The following is a 24,540-nucleotide window of genomic DNA, read 5'->3' on the forward strand; positions in this document are numbered from 1 at the left end:
ATATATATATATATACAAAAAAATTTTGTAAAAAAAAATTTTACACGTAAAAGAAAAAAATCAGGATAATTATAATACTAAAATATATATTCTTTTAAAATTATGAATTTTTAATATTTATGGATAAAATAATTAAAAAACAGGTTTTATTATTTACTAAATAGATATAATAAAATTAAAAGATATCATAATGTTAAAAAATATTCAAATGTATATCAATCATTTTAATTTATTTTAAATTAATTACATTTGCTTTATCTGATAAGTCGTAAAAAAAACTATCATTATTTCAATTAAAGAAATTATTGTGTTGAGTCGTAATATTTTTCAAATAAGCGAAATGGAATTTTTGCTCCATTTACATATGTACCTCGTTATCCCGTTAATCACAATATTACGGGACATTTTCATAAAGTATTCTAAAATACGAGCAGAAAAGTTAAGCTTTATACATTATACGTTATCCGGAAATAAAAGCATGCGATATATGCTAAAAAGCGCAGACGGTACTGTAGCATCACTAAAAAGTAAAAAAATTAGGCGAAATGTGATAACAACTGCGTGTGATAACATTTGCTCGATGTTGGTAAAATATATTTTTCCCGACTAAAATATTATTTTGCAATCATTCATAAGAAAAATACAGTGTGTATACTCCTAAAAACTGTCTAAAAGTTCGATTTACAATGAAACAAATTTTCGCGTTAATTAATTTCTTTGAGTACAATATATTTAAACTTTAACAAATGTTTTACATGTCGTTTTCAGAAAATATTCCTAATAACTTTACACATTTTTAATTGTGTACTGTAGTTACATAAACATGATAAATATGACTCATATTATACTTTCCAACCCAAGGGATTAACAAATAATCGATCGTTGTTTTCTGCTTGCATTTCAAGCGATGAAAATAAAAACATTACTCCGCTCGACACTGTATGAAATAAATAATAATACTTTAATAAAATGCAAAAACAACTAAAGAATACAATATATGTATGTACAATTAATCGCCAACTTTTTTATTTGACGCACTCGATATAAAAATTGCACACGAGGTATTTCAGACCAATAAATTTTTCTTTTCAACAATGAATTTTTTGTCCAATTTTGTAACACAATTTTTGTAGCAGTATTATATTTGGATAATAATACTTTGTGTTGAATTTTTCTTTTATGTAAATTATATCATCAGGGCGAAGAGCCTGACTAATATATGTATATTATATATATTATATTCCTCACCCTGAAATGAACGGCAAGATTCACGAAACGTTGGCACTAGTAATGAATAAAAACATGGCGATAACCCTCAAATCTTCTGGCTTACGTTCCAAAATTCAACTTTATTAACTCAAACTATCATTTTATCCTGTTAGTCACCGAATGTTGAATAAAGATAAAAGACTCAGAATTGACAGAGTTTTGGAATGCATCCTTGATATTTTTAAAAATAACAGCCACGAAAGCCTAAAAAGCGATATCAATATTTCGTTCGAAATTAAATTAAGTACAAAGTAAATGAAAAAATATTCTGCTTTGCAACTTGTGTATTTGAATGCATATACAATATATCGCGCTTCGCAGGAACGTTCCTGCTTTCGCATTTTATTCAGAAGTTTCGGAAGTTCCTAATAAAGCACCCATGTCGCCGTAAATTGCAACACTTTCCCGGTATTAGATCGAGAGATTGGACACGGTTGTGTACGTTAAATGCGTGTTGATTGAGATTTACTGGCAGGATGGGTATGTGTCGTTTTCTGCAACAGAGTAACAATCTGTCTCGGATAAAACGGAGAGTCTGTTGATTGAAAATTTCATGGCTGCGAGTTGTGTGTTACATTAAACTTTTATCGTGGCCGCACGTTAAAAGCACTGTTCAGCGTGCGCGAAATCGACGTATTGCCAACAATCTTTTCGCAAATTTCCTGGTGTACACGACGAAATTAAAGGATGTAAGCAACGACAGGTTATAATCGAAAGTATACACTATGCGTAACACATTGACGACGGGTTCATTTATCCGTGAAAATCGATCAAATCAAGTTTTTCCGTTGGGATCTATCGCGAGTTGATAAGCTCATAATGAGATAAAACCATCATCGTTCGTGCGAAACTATTTAAATAACTCGCTAGCTCCCTCTACCTCGTGATATTATCGCTCTAGCGAGATGACAGAATTGTCGTTCGATTTAAATTACAAAGGTATCGACATTGAATTAATACATCCATTTTTACCAATTTCTTTTTTATTTCGCGCAAAATTGAGAAATATAACAATATTGAAAGCCGTCGATAAAATTAATTTTTGGTGTATACGTATCATCATAGATACAGTTTTTAAATTTGTCATTGATGATAAACAATTATTAAACGTAATTTAATTATTCCAAAAATAAATTTTTTGTTTTATTAATTAAGTTTCATATCACATAAATATACATAATTATCCATTTTTATCGAGTGAAAAAATTCATGTTTATGACAAAAACATGATTTTAATAAATAATTTTACTGTATACATTCTCTTTACCTATATATTGTCTATTATTATTCTTTTGTTTTCTTAAAAACACGATAGTAACAAAGAAAATAGAAATACACGAATTTAAAATGCTGGAAACTAAATTGCAATCCATTTCATTTATATTTGCTACGACATAATCTAAAAATCATCATTTTGTAGCTGTTTGTAGAACATATGCAAAAATAGTATACTATAGTATACATATGTAATTACGTTATATATTAAAAATTTTCTCAGTATTTTCGTATGCAATGTTTTTCGACAATAAAATACCCTCTGATCTTTTCAAATATACACAAAAATCACATCCATCAGCGCATTCGCTCTATAAGGAAAGTCGTCGAAAACTTGCGAAAGTCTCGCAATAGCACGCGAAGGCCATTAAATTTGAAATTACTAGGTAATTAATATTCAAGCTGGCCTCGTGTGTGACCGTGCGGTCGTCCACCGTCGTCACTCGCTTAACCCTGCACCTCTAGGGGCTGAGTCAATACGTAATGCAATTACCTGACAAGCGAATGGCGGTTTGCTGCAGCACTTTCCGCGCTCCTGCCGCATCATACCTGACGTTAGTGCATCTTCCTCGTTCCGTGACGCGTTTCTACGAGGAGAACGATGTGCGTTGCTTTATCGGTGTTTGTTCCTATCGCGATACTTGTGTGTGTGTGTGTGTGTGTGTGTGTGTGTATGTGTGTGCGCGCGCGGGGATGTTGTTATGCAAGGAGCGTGTTTAACTTTAGTGAGCCGCGTAACCATATTGCCCGAATGCATGTGCAGCCGTGCGCCCCGCCAGGAGGGCGATATCGTGGGGAATATAGTGGATATAATGGCTGTTGCGAGCACTTACGCTTTAGTGCGTGCGAAACGTCGTCGTTGAATACCTTAAAGAGCCCTCAGGATGAGAGAACAAATGCAATAGGATATCGGAGATAATCGATGGAATATAATGTTTCATGATTGAAATATAATCGCCGATTAATACGAATATATTTAATAATTTTCGGATAATCATTATTTAGTATTTAGTTATATAACGGAATATTTGATAACATTACGCGTGATTATACGCAACATTGTACAGACTAACGGGAACTAGTCAAAAATGAGTAGTCTAATCGACGTCGAATATTGTTTCATATTTTTATCATAATTATTTTTATATTAATTGACTAATTAAAAATATTTGTGTAAGATTTCTATTGTCTTTCGACCAATTTTATGTAAAATGCACGGTATATGCCTTTTGACTTTGCATCAATTCCTTGTAGAATTGACTGGAAGACAATAGAACTTCTACAGAAAAATTTGCAATTGCTGAATTAATATAAAAACAATTACAAGATCAAAAATAACAAAAATATCAACTAATATTCGACCATTTATCAATATGATCAATTGATTTGATTAATCATTTCTGTCTGGGAAACATATTCTCTATATTCTTTAAAATAGAATCTCACTAAAAATTGAAGATTCTGCCATTTTTTCAAGAGTGACTGCATTTTTATTTTTTAGAGTGAGATTTCACTCCAAAGAATTTAAAGAATACAGATATCAGTAGAGTCGTCAGTGAAAGATTTTTCTGTCAACCATTCCGTGGAATATCGTATAGTTTCTGTTTTTCCTTCACTCGAAGGAACGGCGTAAATAGATCGGTGACTGATATCATTAGCTTAAGTGAAGCTCGAGATACGTACACTGTTGTCGGTGCATGTGCATCAACGAAACCACGTCGGTGCCGATATCGCGTACAATGTGCGGTATGATAAATGCGAGTATACAAACGGGTAAAGGCATATGAGAAAATGTACGATGTGAAATAAGATACCGTCTTATAGACGATGCATCAGCCCATATGATCGCCTGACAACGGAAATTAAGTCGCTCGCGGCGTGTGTCAAATCGTACGTATCGAGCCAAATAAATTCGAACTTGGAACGATAACTCGGCCGTTTCGAGAAACACATTGCGAACGACATTTGGTTATAACTCTAAAATATTGTATGCGAAAATGTGTGTGTGTGTGTGTGTGTGTGTGTGTGTGTGTGTGTGTGTGTGTGTGTGTGTGCGCGCGCACGTGCGCGTGTGTATGTGTGTCATTAGTGTCGTGTGATATCGAAAGCGTTTCTAGAGATTAAACTATAGAGACCATATCATTCGCACTTTCCATTCTTTTTTACAATATGTTTCATAATAAAAATTTCAAATAACCAGAAAAAACGCGATCGATACGCAAGCGTTTCAAATGTATTAGTGATCAAGTAAGGAACGTATCCAGAATAATTAGTCGATATAAGTGATCAATATCGAATATTGAGTGATATTTTTATTATCTTTGACCTCATCATAATTCTGATTTTATCAGAAATTTTGTATTAATTTAATAATTGCAAATATTTTTATAAAATTTCTGTCAAGTCCAGATAGAATTTATGCAAAGTCTGAAAAAAGTGGTTTATACGATGTAGAATTAACTGAAAGTAATAGTTTTATATAAATATTCGCAATTAGTTAACATAAAAACAATTATAATAAGATTGAAGATGATAATAATATCAAGCAAAATTCGACATCGACTATTCGACAATAATATAACTCGAAAAACGAAGTTTTCCAGAAAATTTTCTTTTTTTCTTTTCAATGTTTTATTTTTTTCTGCAAAAAATTAAAAAAATGATTTTTGATTATGTTATAGCAAATAAGCGATATGAATTACTGTTTAGTCGATAACATTGAAAATTCATATGTTTCTTTATTATTATCAACATTGATTTCGACTAATTATTTCTGGCTGAGATATATATCGATTAAAGTTGATCAGACCAGCGTGCATCTGTACAGAGTGTCATTCTTGAAAGAGTAAGAGGTATACTTGATTCCATCAAGCTATATAACCATTGGTTAAACGCACGTGCAAGGCATTATGTAGACTCGTTGTGGGAATCTGATTCACTTGTACAAATATCTTGGATAATCGGTGTAAATTGATCGCGAGAAAGATTTTCTGCGCACATTAACAAGTGCAGAGCGCGAAAATATCGATCGGTGGCACCATCGGTGAAAATTTAATTAAATCACACACGTAATTTAACGGATCCAGCTGTCGCTAATAAACTCGGCGCAACAGAAGTGCCGGTCAAAAGTTATAATTACGCGAGATATGGCGAATTTAAATGAATATCATGAGAAGGGACACATAAATGGATCCCGACGCGTAGATGCGCATTTTGTTATACGCCTTTCATTTACATTTTACATTTGTAGACACAATCGCGTCACTGCTTCTCTCTCTCTCTCTCTCTCTCTCTATCTCTGTGTGTTCTCTCTGTATTAAAATTTGACGTCGCGTCGGTGAGATTAAAGCTAAACCGCAAGCTGGAAAATCACCGGCCCTCTCGGACGAAATCTGACGCACTATACAGCGCGACAGTATCATGACAGCTAGAAGAGCGTCATGATGCTGCGCCAGAAAGGAGGAAACTATAGATACGTGCATTGTTGCATAGCGGTCGTGTGTTGTCCTGGACACTATTACCGGTCCAGCATACACATGGATGCACCGCAACGCATGCTACCGCGCGTTCATTCAGTTACAATATTTCTATCCACGGGTAAAGCTATAGCGTTTTACTCTATCAACGCAGCTGAAAATAATTTTGTTTTTTCTTTTTTTTTAATTTTTTTTTAATTTACTTCCGTAGCAAAACATATTATTAGTAAATATTATTAGTTATTAAATTCGTAAATATTATTAGTTATTAAATTTAAATAAAAATATCTAACTAAGAAATAATAAGTTTATAAGAATTAAATTTAGAAAACAGAATTGTCATCTAATTACTATTAAAAAAATAACGTTATGTTTTGATAAAAAATAATGTTTTGATTTAATAAAGCAATTATCGTTTTTCATCATTAATCAGAGAGCACATTTAATCTAATTAAAGACAGTAATATTTTTGTTAATTTTATGTTTATTTACATGGTATACATTTTTTCATTTATTTATACAAAGTGGAACGCGATAATTCACGATCAAAGAATTAATAATCTGCAAAAATTTATTTAAACAATAACCAATATTTATAAAAAAATCAATATTTATAAATAATAACATAGATAGAAACAATCAATAACGAAATAATATGACAGCCAAGTTATATTCAGTTGTACAAGCGTAACAAATTTTCAAAATTAATTTTCTTAAAAACGAAGCACTATATGAAAAAATGTACCACATTTTTTGTTTTTTTTTGTTTTTTTTTTATAAATGATTATTCTCTTTTCGATTGTATGACAAATTACATTCCATCCTATATATCATGGAATGTATTTTTTTGTATTTATTTGTATATCATATATTTTTTCATTTATCTACGATTTGATCGAAAAGAATGCACTGGTGCAAATAAAGTTCTATTCAAAGTAACGTCAGTATCGATTAATAATAATGTGTTTATACACGTATTCGCGACAACAGTTAGCGTATTTAGAAATAAATAGAATCACGGGTGAAAGGATCACGAGCTTTCGTCAAAGGATAGAGGAAGCTCAGAATGGCCGACAGTAAAGCAGGTCATGCAGTAAGGTTGAAGATCTCTGCTATAGGATCAGCGAGCTTTATTCCATAGACCGTTCACCTGTCGTATGCCATGGATACTCACTCTAAGGAACGGAAATACGTGTGTGACACGAGTGCGCGCACATTCTCGCGTGCGCGTGTATAAGAGACTCATAAAGGAGAATTACACGATGAAGAGAGTTCATCGAACACTTATTGTACACAATACTTGACGAACATTAAGTTCGCAGTTGAATGTTTCTATTGGCATCGTGTTGAATTCGACAATAATAAACAAATACATCGATCATCATTCAATATCTGTATAGAAGATGATGATCTTGAAAGCGAGCTCGCAGCCTGTATGACCGGGTATGTATGTGAGCGTGTAATGAATGAACAAACATAAGAAAAATAAGAGAAATTTATGAGGAAAACAATTTAATATCTTGATATTAAGATGCAGGGATTATATACTATTTATATGTAGACATTACCCAGCAAACAAAAAGACAAAACGTTTAAAGATGACATAACGTTAAAAACATTATTTTGATATCAAAGCGATAAATAATGTCGGCTTATTTGCTGGATATATATGTAGATACATGTTTCTCGTATTTAATAAAGTCAGTTAAGATTATCAAAAAGTTAAGAAATAATAATGAATTAATTAATTAATAATCTTGACTAGTCTCGTGTTTTGATTTATCTTAAAGTGCTAATTTATCGTCCCGAAATTTCCGTTTACTCAGGTGTTCTAACAGAAACCTACATGTACATAATATGTATATAGCTAGGTTACCAAATCCGTATCGCTCTCAGCTCCGTTAAAGCAACAAATGAAGCTCTTTCGGAAATCAATATCATCATACCATTAGTATAATGCGATTGTGCGGTATTAAATTAAATATCATTTTGCGTGCATGTTTAACAAGTCAACATGGAATAATTGCTAATTATTACAGAAAGCATAGTATCCAAATAATCAAGCAAGCGTTTCGTGATAACAAAAGAAAATAACAAAGTAGATTTGAATGAAAGGAACGAGAATCAAACAATCAAACCTTTAATTTAATCTGATTAATTCTCTGTAATACTATCAAAATATTAGAATTCGGAAAATTTCTATTTAATGATGGTAATCATATCCGAATATGATTTGCACGATAAAAGTAAGAGAAAAAAATTATCTATATTTAATCGACTTTCGATATTTTCTATTCTTACGAATCGACACTCAATATCGCATAATTTCAAATATCACAAAAAAAAGGAAAGTATTATATTATAAAGTACGCGATGTTCGTTTAACGAAGCACCGAGTCCTGCTTCCTACCGATACATCCCGCTCTTGTCCAGACAGGCAGATTGAAATTGGACGCAGTGACGCGAATTATTATAATCCCAACCTATACAGCGTTGGCGACGATAGTAGAGCCCGGAGGCGTTTTTCATAGCTCTTGTATCGCGAAGTATGTAATATCGGGTTCCGTCGTTCCCATCTACGAAGCCGGATTTCTCTCCCGGGCTATCGTCCCGGTTACACGTACGAACGTATACGTCGGGATATATATATATCGGTGCTTGCCCGACGTCCAGACGAACCTTTAGGCGATGAGAAAAGGAGTCGAATCACCCGCGGAAATGCTCGTACGAAAATCCTATCCATCCAAATGACACGAAAGGAATGATCGTCGAATGCACGACCGAAAAAAATCAGAAAATTTGACACGTGCGAAAAAAATCAGAAAATCTAACACGTGCAAAAAAATCTAAAGGGATCATTATTATAAAATAAATTATTATACTGAAGAAAAAGTTATACTAATAGTTATAGCAAATATTGAATGATATGAAATAGTATCAATTAAATGTTCGGTCAATGATAAGCAAAATTTTGCATTCCCAAATATTTAATAACAAATTAAATAAAATGTACAAATATAACGATTCTGAGAGTAAATTTAACAGTGAATAAATTGTCAGATACAGCGTTGTTGTTAATTGCAAATTGTAATAAATTTAAATTTGTGCATCAATATCCACGTTGGCTCAATTTGATATTTTTCGATTGATTTACTATTATATTTAATAAATATTATCAAATATAATCTAACTAACTGATTGATAATACTTACTAAATATGTATAAGAAAATAAAATTATTTTTGATTATATTAACTGAATATTTTTGATTGGCACTATTTCATTTAACATTTGATAGCTGTACCAGACTCTTTTTTTCAATGTACAAATGTTCTTCAATATCCTGAATTTCAATGCTTCAATTTTTCTATTTGAATGGAAAATATTTGTCTTTTGCGTCAATTTTTTAAGCAATATAACTGCATCAGCACGCATCTTTTTCCTCTCTCAGCATATTCTCTCTCTCTCTCTCTCTCTCTCTCCCCCCTCCGCAATCTTAGATTGTCGAATCGTATATCGCGTATGGAAACATAAATCTGACAGTCGTAGGAATCTATGAACAAAAGTGGAGCCACTTACATGCGCGTAAAGCAGAATTTATGAGAGACGCGGGAATATAAATGCGCGACGTAATAAATTCCCGTCTTGGATGCCAGGATATGTATGAGTAAAAGGTGGAGGTGAAAGGGGAGATGGAGAGAAAAGAGAACGTTGTAAGGATGGTTGCGTATAGGAGCGTGTAGGGACATGCAGGAAAATCTTTCTCTCCCGATATGTGGGTCCCGAAGGATACTAACGATACCGTTCAGAGCTTTCATAGACTCCAGGGACACTTTAAGTATACGAACTAAAAGCAACCCCATTACTTTTCCGTCGCTGTCACACAAACACTAAATAATAAATCCCTTTAATAATAATTCCTTTTCCACAATAATAGTAATTTTTTATTAATCTATTATATATCTAATAATAATCTTGATATATAATAATTTTAATAAGTACGAAATATTAAGTATCTTATCGAAATCTCGCTAAACATAAAATACATTAATATTATAATATTTATAATATTATAATACTTGTTTTAACAATATAAATGTTATATAAGACGTATTGTATGTAATAATTATATTATTGAATAGGAAATTGCAACATTGAAGTAATGTTACTGTTACTTTATGTTTGCTAGAACGTTTATATACATATATACATATAAGTATCTATAAAATACCAAATACATTTTTTTCCCTCTACGTTTATTCGTATATTTCTTTAAACCAAATTTTCAGATATTTTATAGAGATTAAATCAAATTTAAGATCGATTACAAATTTCCTCGCCGTGCCGTTACGTGGCACAATTTTATCCTAACGGCTTTCCGTGAACCGTATCGAAAGCGCGCGAAGGGTGAGAGGATGTTTGAACTTAATCGCGGCGGCGGGCCCACCCTCATCTTCGACCCCGTTCAATATCTTAACTACTTTGCCCGACGCGACCTGGCCCCGATTTAACCGCGTGCGACAACTTCTTCCCTCACTCTGGTTCCGTCTGTCTAATTTACTCCATCCTATCATCCCCGACGCTATTTGGACCAGCAACTTCGCAGTTCGCGATGAGATGCATGGAAATCAAGTCGCTTTAATAACACCGATAGCTGATAGCGATCGCAGCATCCCCAATCGAAAAAACCGCCAATTCACCGAAGTCTTAAAAAAGAAGATCTTCTTATCTATCCCATCCTCGTCATATCGACTCTCTCATCCCTCTTGCTGCGGAGTAAACGACTGCCACGATGGAATCTTCAAAAGTTGGTCATCTGTCGACATTTGTGACATAAAATGTCACTTTTCTCTATTAGATTTTTTTTTATGGATATCATATTTTTTAATTTCATTTACACCGTTGGAAAATTTGTATTAAATTTAGTATATTTCACATGTGATCCCAAAATGATCCACTCAAAATTATGTGTTAATTTAACGCAAATATGTTAGAAGATTACATTATGTAAAATATTCTGTAAAAGAATAAACATAAAAAAGGTGATACAGTTTGTAAACAAATCTCGGAAGCATATTTTTTTAGTAAAATTATTATTTATGATATGTTAATTCATTTATGTTATTCATTTCTCTTAGAATTTAAGTTTTAAAACATATTTTTTTATGTTATTTGTTCACTTACTTATTATGTTATTTTGACACTAAAAAATGTTGATATCATCAATTTAACATACTATAAACTACTAAATAACATAATTACATTATGTTAAATTAACATTCATTTGAACATATACAAGTTCAACACAAAATTTTACCAAGAACTTGAGTAGACAGTTTCCAACACAAATATAAAATGTTTTTTACTGTGTATGACAATCTTAGGAGAATCGAATCTCAATTGCATTCACCATTGTAACTATTTGTAATTTACTTTTATGTTTGTATTATAAAGTCATCTTTTTATTTAAAAAAAAATGAGGTACAAAGCAAATATAAATCAGAATAAAAATGTATATGTTATTGAAGTTTTCCGAACCTATTGGCGTCGATTATAATGTCAGTTAAATTAATACTATCGACATAACCGAGAGCTGCTCCTTTAAAGGGAGAGTATGTAATAACGAGTTGTAGAACCACAATAATCACGATGCGAATCAGAATTCTCATTTCGCAGTCGCTTTGCCGCGCATTCGATTTAATTGTTCGATATATGCGAGAAACGATTAAAACACCGTAAAACCGCCAAGCTGAAATACCAAATTCATGGAAACACGCACACAGGCATGCGCGTCTGCTCGATTTTCCATAAGGTCGCTGGATCGGCCAAGAACGGAATTGCATCACGTAACCGCTCCCTTGATATTGCACCGCACACCCACGGATTCGATTAATTTTTTACGATCGTCCAATCAGTGGGACGGATGAAACCGCTTGAATTAACCGTTCTATTAGAAGCTTTTTGGTCCGGATCGATCGTAGAACGTGATAACGTCTTACGATAAGTCATTCTATCGAAACTACTTGCTTATTACACGATTAAAATACTCCGTTCCTATATGAGATACGTCGTGGCGTAAAATTAAATTAAAATGAAAAATAATTTATTTAATGATAAATAATATTACTATTATCATTATAGTTACAGAATTTTTCGCAAATTTATATAACAATAGAGAGCCTAAGCCTCGCTTTTCTTGACAGAAAAATATCACTGCTTATCCAGATAGTACACATGTTCAAAATCAGGACATAATTTTTGATGTCTTATAAAAATATTATTATAAGATACGATGTCTATTAAAACATTTTATTTCCGATTTTGACAAATGTATAATTTGGATTATAATTTTTTAAATTGCAGTGAAAAACAATAATTTAATTTAATTTAAAAATAAGATACGCTAAAGGATTGCAACTATATATAAATGCAGCTAGGAAATAAAAGTATGTGGTTACAACTATAACACTATTACTACAATTTTCATGGAATAATATAGGGAATAATATAGGGAAGCCAGTAAAAAAGATACAAGCCTATTTAGCCAGAACTACAATAACGATATAGTTCTACTAGTGCCATCTAGCATAGATTCACCGAAAAGCGACAAGAATTCTAGAATAACCGATAATATAGTGCTTCCAATAATTCATTTATATCCATAGATTTATGATTATCTATTACCTCTTTTTGTAACCAAAGTAAACATTATACGCTAGTAAACATTATACGCTATTAGTATACTCAAAATATGAAACAAATGTATATTTGAAGTTTGGCGAAAGCGAGAAAGAAAATTTTAATATAAGTCCAGTGGAATCAGTGCACAACAAAAAAGCACTTTTTTGTGACTGACTGTCGGCATACGACGTCACCCGGCATATTGCCCTAAAATTCTGCAGCTTTTCAGAGTTTTGTGATATTGAGATCTGAGGGAAAAAAAAAGAGAAAATATATTGATCATTCTCTCAAAATACGCTTAAGGGTATAAAGGTTTGCAATCATGGTGATATCCAGTAAGTCTGTACATTTTATTATTATTACAATATATAGTCAGAATTAACATAAACATTTAACTACTTGTGTTATCGAAATATGTCTATGTCTGTTTAGAGTTTACAAATCAAAGCAAGGAAGAACGTATGGTAATAACAATCGGAGAGATAATACAGGAGTTATTAAAGGCACACAATGAAAATCGAAACATTGATCTAAATAAGTTAAAGACGCGAATTTCTTCAAAATATGGCTTGGATTCTTCCCCAAGATTGGTTGATATTATTGCAGCAGTGCCTAGTTATGCTAGAAATATACTTGTACCGAAATTGAAGGCTAAACCTATCAGGACTGCTAGTGGGGTTAGTTTAACTTGTATCCTAAGGTCTGTTCTTTATAACTGGACAAGTATCTTTATACTTAAAATAAAGTAGATTATTTAAAATTTGGCAAGCAAGATAGAAAAGCAAGATAGAAAGTTTTATTAAGTATCCAGTATTGCGACAAAGAACAGACTTATTGTATAACAATTTTTGTAAACGAAAAATAATAGAGCTATTGCAGATTGCTGTTGTAGCAGTAATGTGTAAACCACACAGATGTCCACATATTAATATGACAGGAAATATTTGTGTTTATTGTCCTGGTGGTCCAGATTCTGATTTCGAATATTCAACACAATCGTATACAGGATATGAACCTACATCGATGAGAGCTATACGTGCAAGATATAATCCTTTTTTACAAACTAGACATCGTGTTGAACAGGTAAAGCAAGTATTTTTATTGTTTTCTCAGATAATTTCAATCTTTCAGTATTTGTAAACATACAATCATATATATAACTGTACATTATACTTTTAGTTAAAACAATTGGGTCATAATGTTGACAAGATTGAATTTATTGTTATGGGTGGTACTTTCATGTCTTTGCCAGATGACTATAGAGATTATTTTATACGAAGTTTACACGATGCGCTGTCAGGTCATGTAAGCAATAATGTTGACGAAGCAGTGAGCTATTCGGAACGTAGTACTACAAAATGTATCGGCATCACTATTGAGACTCGACCTGATTATTGTCTCAAGAAGCATCTTTCAGATATGTTACGTTATGGGTATCTGCTTTTTTTAATAGAATAGAATTTGAAATTATAATAAAATTTATGCAGTTATTTTATTTATTAAAAATTAAAATTTGATAGGTGCACACGTTTAGAAATTGGTGTACAATCAATATATGAAGATGTAGCGCGTGATACTAATAGAGGACATACAGTACATGCCGTATGTGAGAGTTTTCATCTAGCAAAAGATGCTGGATTCAAAGTGATAGCTCACATGATGCCAGATTTACCAAATGTCGATTTGGAACGAGATGTTGCCCAGTTTAAAGTAATGTTGTTGCTATACGTACAGAACAATGTTAACTTACTCAATTATTTCCTATTAATACTTATAGTTTTGTATCAATTTTTAGGAATTCTTCAAAGATCCTGCGTTTCGAGCAGATGGATTAAAAATTTATCCAACATTGGTTATACGTGGCACCGGCTTGTATGAATTATGGAAAACTGGCAGATATAAAAGCTATGCTCCCAGTATATTAGTCGATCTTATAGCTCGTATTCTAGCTTTGATACCACCATGGACTCGCGTTTATCGCGTACAACGTGACATACCTATGCCATTAGTAACGTAATTATAATATTAAATTACACAAGCAAATAATAGACTTATAATAAATAATACTACATATCATTCTTTTTATATAAAAAAATATATAGTTCTGGTGTAGAACATGGGAATCTACGTGAGTTAGCTCTAGAAAGAATGAAGGATATGGGCACGGACTGCCGTGATGTTAGAACGCGTGAAGTAGGGATTCAAGAAATACATCACAAAGTGCAACCCTATGAAGTAGAGCTTATCCGACGTGATTACGTAGCGAATGGCGGATGGGAAACATTTCTGTCATACGAAGATCCCTTACAAGATATTCTAATTGGCCTACTCAGATTAAGGAAATGTTCTACCAACACATTCAGGTATAACTTTTATATCGCATCTGTTACTTTTTTTTTCAGTAATACTTCACATCATTAAGTAATACTCATTTTCAATCGAATAGAATTAATATTAACAACATACTTCTTTACATAATTATCTTTTATTTTATTTTAAAATATGTTTTACTATTTAAGCAATATCTAAATATTTAATCACTAGCTACATTTAAAAATAATAATGTTGTTAATTAAATGCAATTATTTGCTATGTAATACAAAATATTCTATCTCTAAAAAACTCTTTAATATATTTCATTATTAATAAAATATATTTTTAAAATATATTTTGAAACATATTAATTTTAGTTCAGTTCAAGAGATATGACTTTCTATCTTGGAACTTGGAGGATGAATTTCTTTAAATATATAAATTTAACTTAAATATAAATATAAATTAAATAAGTTTCCAAAATGAGTTATTTGCATATAATATTGTCTATTTTTCTTTTAGGCCGGAATTAAAAGAAAAAACTTCTATAGTAAGAGAGCTTCATGTTTATGGCAGTGTAGTACCTGTTAATGCTCGCGATCCCACAAAGTTTCAACACCAAGGCTTTGGTATTCTATTAATGGAGGAAGCTGAACGAATCGCAAAAGAGGAACATCAATCACATAAAATTTCCGTAATTTCAGGTATATTATAAATAATGCTTTTACGTGCAAAAACTCTCTTATTTTTATTATTAGATGACCACCATAAAAACTGATCAAAGATTTAAAAATTAATACTATTCTTGCAGGCGTTGGTACACGTAATTATTATAGAAAATTGGGTTACGAACTTGACGGTCCATACATGTCTAAAATGCTTATATAAATAACGAAAGTAAATTTTGAGAAAAAGAAATTAAAAAATTAGAAGATAATTGAGAAAATAACTTTTCAGATAATGAAAGAAAGATAGAGATATAGAATAAATATGTAAATATTACATATAAGTATTGTCGAAAATTGTAAATTAACGCCTTCAAAAAGCTAAATAAATTAACAAGAAAAAAAAGAAAATAAATAAAAATGAAAAAAGAAAAAAATGTAAAAAAAATTAAAAATAAAGAATCCTATATTTTTTAATATAAAAACAGAATAAATATAAGTTTCAATATATAAAAGTATAGTTTCATTCATTATAATAATATAATAATATAATAAAATTTTACATATCTTCCGAATTAAAATTGATACAATATTTTAATTAATAATAAAATACATTAAAAAGAATGTATTTAGAAATACAATATTTTATATTGTATCTCTACCATATGATAAGTAATTAAATTTAATTAACAAACATTAAATTTATTATTTTTAAAGATAGCTAGCAATTATAAAAATCTTAGACCATGTTATTGTTTTAATAAAAGATTATAAAAACATTATATTTGAAATATGTTATTAATTATATTCAATTGCAATTAAAATATTACGTTATTTAAATATAAATGCTATTATTTCCAATTATTTTACTTAAATATTGGATACTTAAAAAATTTGGAATTCTTAAAAAGATTGTAATCCTAGTATACATATATATATATATACACACACATATATATATGTATATATGTATATAATTTTAAATTTCCAATATGCATAAAACGTTACAAAATTAAAAAATATATGCTTTTCTTATCTACTGTTCAATTCATTTTGGGAAAGATACAATCGCTATTGTTTTATTCATTAGCAATGATGTATATAAATAGTAATATAAAACAATAATTAAAATAAAAGAATTAATTTACTCACCATAAAATGATGTATTCGGTGATCACGACATTGGCGGGAATGGACGTGAAGGGAATCAATGCCAAGCGCACAAAAACGAACACTCAATGCTAGCCGATACGATATTAACGATTACATACGACATTCGATATGTTACGATGACTATATGGCATCCTACCGGAGATACTCGCGATAATTTTTCATACGCCGGATTATTTCGGACGATAATAATCACGGAAAATGTGGAGCGATTTGAATGTGACTTTACGCAATGCGTTCAATATGGCTACGTTCCGATATTTATCGATGCTAAAAATCTACAGTGCGCATCACATATACTGTTCATTAGGTTTACAGCACTGACAGTGAATCTCGAAACGCAGTAGGTTTGTTCGCGTGGCTTGAAATCTTCAAAAATTTTTGCACAAATGAGATAAATATATATTCGGACGTTGAAAAAAGAGAAAGTGAAGATGCTCAGTGCAAAAAAAGCAGACACAGACAACACAAACAGATCTTGTATCACGATTTGAAGTCTACTATGAAAAGTCTACTATGCAAGTAGCGCGTTTTTTAAATGGTAAGTGTATTTCGTAATAATTATTCAGACAACACAAAATATTCAAAAGAGAGACATGAGACGTTTTTGGCGTCTAAAAAACATCTTAAAGTCTTACGTCTCAATGTGTTGTCTGGGTATTTAATATAAAAAATAAAGTTTAATAGCATACTACAATAATAATAAATATAAAGAAAAAAGATATCGAAATTGTAAATCAAACGCAATAGTTTCTTTAATTTTTTTTATCTTTGAGAAAATTTTTTTATGAGTTTATTTAAGATTAAAAAATAATTAAGAGAATAATTTTTTGCCAAAAAATTATTCTCTTAATTATTTTTTTAATTCTTAATTTTACTCTTAATTTTTCCCATACATACAAAGAAAAGATTATACAAGAAAAGAAACTTTTCTTAAGAGAAATATTGCATGGCGGTTTTATTATATGCAAACTTTCAAAAAAAGAACTGCAATATTATCTCTTTATATTTTATTAAGAATTATATATATTCAAACAATACACAACAAGTATATTGATTTAATCTTCTGTCGCATGATGGCGCAATGACGAATTTAAAGATTTGATTTATTTATCTACTTTAATTTGTTAATTAAAGTATTAATTTTATTATCTACTTACGTGTGCGTGTATTTTTAGTGTGCGTTAATTTTGCTATTTAATAATGTTTAACAATGTTATTAATTTTAAACTATATTTTAAAACCTCATAAATATGAAATATGTACATAAAAATAAATCTTTTATACGATCTTTGTTATTATAAATGACTTCCTCGTCGATATAATGTCCAGCTGATATTCTTTTTTTACATTATAATGACTACAATTATAATTACATTAATTAATTTTTAATTATCAACGATAAAATTTTTATGCAATAATATAATAATATTATGATATAAGAAAAATCTCTTGAAAAACTACTAACAAATACAAATTAAGTGATTATCAAGAATCTTCGCAAAAATGGCAATCATGTTGTGTTTCTTAAACTTTTTTTCGCTTATTATAAACAATATCATTTAATACTTTTTCAGAACTTCTCTGAATTATAAATTTTTAACATTTTAAAGAGTATTATATTGTATTCTTTTATCTTCAAGTCTATCTTAATTATGCTAAAATAATGAACTATATACGAAACGACTACGCAATCAATCATATATAAATAAAACATAATTAAATTCTAAATTATCGCCTGCGTATTAGAGACTTCAGTCTCTGAGGACAGTAATCTTCAATTTCCGTAATCTGTGGCGATTAAGAGTATGGTTTTACAATCTTCAAAGGAAAGGACCTCGCTCCTGGCGAAGATCAAACCACCGTAATCTGTTACTGGCTCGAAACCACGGAGAGTCAAGCTATCTTCCTGTTGTGTACCTTCTCTCTTGTGTGAAAAGACATTCGCTATCTCCCCCCCCCCCTCCCTCTCACTCTCTCTCTCTCTCTCTTCTCCGATGACAGGCCGACAGGGGGCCGACGCGAGTAAACAAAAGCGAGTCTTGTTGTCTCGCTGGCCTTAGAATGGTGTCGCACGCAGGTGGTAATGGTGGTATACGCCAATGTACACCAGTGTACGCGTTATATGTAGTGTATGTACGTCCACATTGAAAGCTGTGTACGCGCGCGAGTGTCGTTTACGTCGCGGGACTTGCGGGTTCCCATGTCCTTTGACTGTTCGAGAGAAGGTGGCACCGCGCCGTGGCTCGACCGTTGAGATGTGGTGGACGACGCGTAGCGTAGCCTGGCGGGATCGTCGACGGCGAATCGACAATTAAATAAAGAGAAATAAGGACGAGGTGGCCGACGACCGCCATCCAACAGACTCCCGCGGGAGTCCCGTATCCGCATTAATCGCCTTGTCAAAGCCCAGTCAAAGCGAGCCGATCGGAGCAAAAGGAGGAGTCGCGAGTAAGGTAAGGATATTTTTCATGATGAATCTCGTTCGATCGTAAGCGTGAAATCCTTGGATAAGGCATAATGTAGCATAATATACAACTCGTGAATGACGTGAATTCGGAATAAGGTTATGTTTTTACGCGAGCGTTTTTTTTCTACTCAAGGCAGAACCGCACGTATCGCTGTTCGATAATTGCAGTAAGTAATGTGTAAACAGGAAGAATTTTCACTTTTTTGTGATCGCAATACACATTGTGATTGCGCTTGATCGTGGTTGGTAGCATTCACCTATTATGCCGTGTCTTGCGAGAGATTTGGAGGAATGCGTGTGAAAAAATTTCGTGAGAGCAAGTCTCACATATGTACGTAACAAAAATACATAATAAACGACAAAAGACTGACATTTGAACATTTGGCGTAAAAATGTTTATTTAAGAGGATGTATTACGCACATTTTCACAAATACAATATGTTAATATTTAAATAAATGAAAGTTGTATAACATTAAATAACATTATATTTTTATTTAGCAATATACTTGTCTAATTTATTTCCTTTGTTTTTTATTATTTTTATTATTATAATACTATAATTTAAAAAATAATGACAAAAATCTTAATTGTTTTGTGTAAGTACTTTAAACGATCAAAACGATTTATGCTTAAAGTTATCATGATACAAAGATTAGTTGTTTTGTAAATAATTAGAATAAATTAATATGTTTTATTTACAACAATTAATCTCTATTTGCGATAAAATTTTACATAAATCATATTGAATAATTAAAACATTTATAATGGATTTTAAATTTTTATCATTATTTCTTAATTGCAATTCCATTAAAGTACATGTAATAGTCTTCTTTTTTTATTGAAATAATTTTTGCAGCTTCTAAATCGTTATTAAATTTTTATGTTACTTTTAATTGCGATCTAGAATTAATGTGTAATCTTTTCGTAAAAACATTTCGAGAGAGCTCGTTTGTTAATATTCTTATTAATGCTAAATTGTTGTTTTTTAGATTGTTATATGCATTGTACGTTCACAATGGAATACATTCATAATGATATCTTAAGATATCGATAGCTTATCTTTACAATTACTAATGCGCAAATTCCATTGCAAATATAGGTTTTTTTTAATTTATTCTTTTTTAAAGTTTATTCTAATGAATTTTTTTTCGATTTCAAATTTTAAGACAATTATTGCATTATTGTATAAATAATATTTATTGTTCCTCTAAGCTCTTATAAATTATTATTATCATTTTCTTTGAATATATTCTATCCTCATTTTTAAATTTAAGAAATTTAAAACGCTTAAATGCATTCCTATCGCTTCTAATAGCCTATTAATTATAAATTTTTAAATATATATTCCAAGTCCAATTCCTAAATTTATCTTTCACTCCAAATGTTAAACGAATTATACATATAATTTTATTATCTGTCAGTACAATCGTCTTGCTCTTATTCTTTTCATTTAAAGATTTAAATATTCCAATCGCTTTTGGTGTCCTATCGATTTCAAATTTTAAACGCGCTTCTAAACGAGTATCTAAATTTCTAAATTTAATTTCATATCAAAATCTAATTGAATTACCATTCTTACCATCTTACCATTCTTTTATTACACACTTTAAAAAATATCGATATGCATTTAATATCATGTGGTGATTTGCATTTAAAAAAAATTGCATAAAATTAAAATCTCTGATTTATATTAGCCATTATGGAGTGTGGATATAAAAAGCTACGATATGTTAATATTAACATCAAATACAATGAAAATTATGTATAAGACACTGTTTGTGTGTTGAATCGATATTTTTTAAAGTGCATTCTTACTCAAAACAAAACTTTATTTTTTTTTATATATTATAAAATTGGAGAAACGACACATACGCAAATAATTACTTGTTTCAAATATTTTGAATTTTTAAGAAAGTTTATACCTACAAATCTATCATATGTTTATTACAAGAATCAAATTTATTCAAAATATATTCTGAAGTTAGTATAAGTCTAATATTTTCGATTATTAAATTAACAATTTAATTTGCTTACTAATCATATAAAATAATTTCGATTTTATAATATTCTTCAAAAGAAAATCTTATTTTGAATACATATATTAATATTTTTTTATAAAATTTATGATAAGTACATTTTAAGATTATTATCAAGAAAATATTTTTTGTTAAAGATAATTATTACTAAAAGAAAGAAAGGAAATTGAGTATTACTTTTTTTTAGAAATAGAATGATATTTTTCTAAACTTAATTTTATAGCAAATGCTAATCATTATTTATTATCTCGTTTATCATTATATTCGTTTTGCTCTCATTTTTGCATTTACAAACTCAATTTTTCAATAATTTCTGATGATTATACTTCAAATTTCAAAACACGCGCTTTTCCACGCAAGTAAAACATTTCTAAATTTAATTTTATATCAAAAGCTAATCGAATTATGCCATCTTGTCATTTTATTTGTCATTATACTCGTTCTCGCATTTAAATTCAGAATTCTAATCGCTTCTGGTGCACTCGACTTTCCTACGACTCTGATTGTCATCTATATATGCATAAAGCCAATCGCTACTAGCTAAGCAACCAATCATGCTCCACGGGCGCTATATATCGACAGTTCACCGCGACTATTATTAAATTTGTCCTTAACAATCGTCAGGACTATCGCTCGCGGATTGCCAGCTCGTATCACGGAGTTAATTCGCGTCTTTCGTGCAGTGCCGCGTAACATGTTCGACGAGGCATTTAAATCGAATATCTCGCTCGTCTCGCTTCGTCTCGCCTCGTCTCGCCTCACCTCGCTTCGCCTCGCGAAATCGCACGGTGAAAGTCGACCGGGAGCGACTTTAAAGTAACGCCGATTTTCGAATGGACGAGAGAGGGAGTGAAAAAGCACACCTTCGGTAAGTGGCCGTTTCTCGTGACTGCTACACCGCATACCCGAAAGAGGTGAACCACCGGCAAAATTTTATGTATTCGTGCCTGAAGCTGAAACGGCTGAAACTTAGCCATCCGATTTTTGATTCGGCGCATTTTAGCACGTGTCAGACTTAGCGTTATTATTACTTACAAAAACAACTTGTTATTATTATTTTATAGCAAAATAACTGTCACAATTTGAAATATAGATTTTCTCTAGAAATCTGTTAACTCCACACTTCAAAATATCGTATTTCTAAATAAATATCGAAATTTAATTGCATATTAACATTGCTTATTAACATTTGTCATTATGGTTATACAGTTATTGTCATTATAGTTATACAGTTTTTGCAAAAAAAAAACAAAAAAAACAATTTGCGAGTTATATCCTTTCGTTATTGAGTTTGGACTATTGTTGGTATGCAGTTATTTACAACTTTATTAGTCACACTGTTTAGCCGTGATAAATGTTTAGCTGGGCGTTATGTAACATACCCAGTTGTTGTTATTATGTTTGTTTTACCTTTTGGCGCTGTTATACTTGTTGCTAGATCAGCTGAAACACGAAGATAAACGCATACTAAATTAGTATTGAGCTTTTACATGTAAACAACGTAGTTTATATACGTTAATATCTGAACGATGGTCTATAAACGATTCAAATAAGCGAATAATAATTAAAAAAACAGCCGCTAGTTCTTTCTGTTTTTTTTATTATCGCCGATAAAATATAGCTCGCATTCTTTATATTCGCGACCATCACTCAAGTCTGTGTTTCATCACATGGTTACAAAAGAAATTTTAAATTCTGTTTGAATGTAACATTTTTTAAAAATGATATTCTTTTCAAAAATCCATATTACATCACTATCGAATCTCGAACACTGTACACTATTTATTATGAAAAAAAAGTAATCGTAAATAAATGTTGTGTAAAAAGAAAATACATTTATAAACTTAATTAATTGCAGTATTTCATAGAGAGAGATAATGTCGTTAAGTTTGTACTATTTCTGGCAGAAATATAACTTATACTTATCTTTTCAAAAGTTTTAAAAAAGTAATTTGGATTGATATCGATCTAATTCATAGATTATTATTATCACAAAGAAAATGATAAATACCACAAACACGCCTGTCAATGCCTCATTATAAGCTATGAGTAAGCTTCGATAAGATAACACGAGAGTATCTCGATTATAATTGCACATGGTTATTTTCTTGCACGGAAAATTAAATACATCCACACAAAAAGTTTATATTTATAAGCTTTTTTTAGATTAATATATTAGGTCTATTCTTTCTCAGCTGAACTTCTTACATAGTTCTTTTTCTTTCTACGGAAAAAAAAGAGAAAATAAGAATAATGCAAGAAATTCAGCTGAAGAGAACAAGCCTTGTCGGCCCAGCGAGTTTTATATGTTTTGTATATGCCATAATGAAATTTTTTTATCATAAGTTAAATATTAGTAATAAATAGTGATTAAATAGTGATACACGAAAAAAAAATGGTTTTGCTGAAGTATATAAAAATTGAACTATTTAGATACAAATCTGAAAATAATTTTGTTAAATTATGAAAATAATCATGAAAATAATTATGTATAGGATATTCAAATTAATTGCTAGAACCCTAAAATTTTCTGTAGCCTTGCTCATTATGCTTGAAATTCTGTATAATTATTTTGATGTTCTAATGTAATTATCTTCAGATCTGTATTTATTGTTAGCTAAATTTGTTAATCTTTCAGCAAAATCGTTCTGTGTACTATATATCTTTATAAATATTGTGTTGAATAACACACTTTACATTGTTATTTAACTATTTATCAATAAATCTGTTCTTTTCAGCTGAATTTCTTGGACTATTCATCTTATCTCCTTTTTTCCAACATGAAGAAAGAAAGAGGAAAGATAAATCAGCAAAAATTTAGCTAAAAATAAGATTTATTAAAAATTTCAGTCATTAGATGATTTGCTTTTTTTGCAAGCGTTTAAAAAAAAATTTAATATCATCAATTACTACAGTGACTAAGGCATTATTGAAAAATCAAGCATCAGCCGTGAATTATCATCAATAACTAGTGTAGTAACAATGATCAATTTATTTTATTTTTCTATTGATTTTTCTTTATTGAGATCAATTTATTACGTTTCTGCGAATTGTACATTTAATTTCAGGATAGATAGATCATTGTATAATAATTTACTTACGAATGTTTAAACCTATTTATTGCATTTTATCTTTTTATTTAGTATGTTTTTTGTATAAAAGGATATATATATATATATATATAT

General features: G+C 30.6%; 1 protein-coding gene across 1 annotated transcript; it reads left to right on the forward strand.

Moving 5' to 3' along the window:
- The first annotated feature begins 13,161 nt into the window (after nucleotides 1-13,161).
- Nucleotides 13,162-15,901, forward strand: LOC105620678 (probable elongator complex protein 3). Its single transcript, XM_012202168.1, has 8 exons — nucleotides 13,162-13,377; nucleotides 13,580-13,783; nucleotides 13,880-14,133; nucleotides 14,221-14,410; nucleotides 14,496-14,713; nucleotides 14,803-15,063; nucleotides 15,536-15,717; nucleotides 15,825-15,901. Exons 1-8 carry the CDS (start codon nucleotides 13,162-13,164, stop codon nucleotides 15,899-15,901), a joined length of 1,602 nt encoding a protein of 533 aa, XP_012057558.1.
- Nucleotides 15,902-24,540: the final 8,639 nt, after the last annotated feature.

This window comes from Atta cephalotes, assembly GCF_000143395.1.
Source record: "Atta cephalotes unplaced genomic scaffold scaffold00028, whole genome shotgun sequence".
NCBI lineage: Eukaryota > Metazoa > Arthropoda > Insecta > Hymenoptera > Formicidae > Atta > Atta cephalotes.

Bases quoted from the DNA above. Each gene is read 5' to 3' on its own strand.
- LOC105620678 (XM_012202168.1), top strand. From the start codon at position 13,162: ATGGTAATAACAATCGGAGAGATAATACAGGAGTTATTAAAGGCACAC. The intron at 14,134-14,220 runs GTATCTGCTTTT...AAAATTTGATAG, and splicing joins TCAGATATGTTACGTTATGG to GTGCACACGTTTAGAAATTG. The intron at 15,718-15,824 runs GTATATTATAAA...CTATTCTTGCAG, and splicing joins TAAAATTTCCGTAATTTCAG to GCGTTGGTACACGTAATTAT.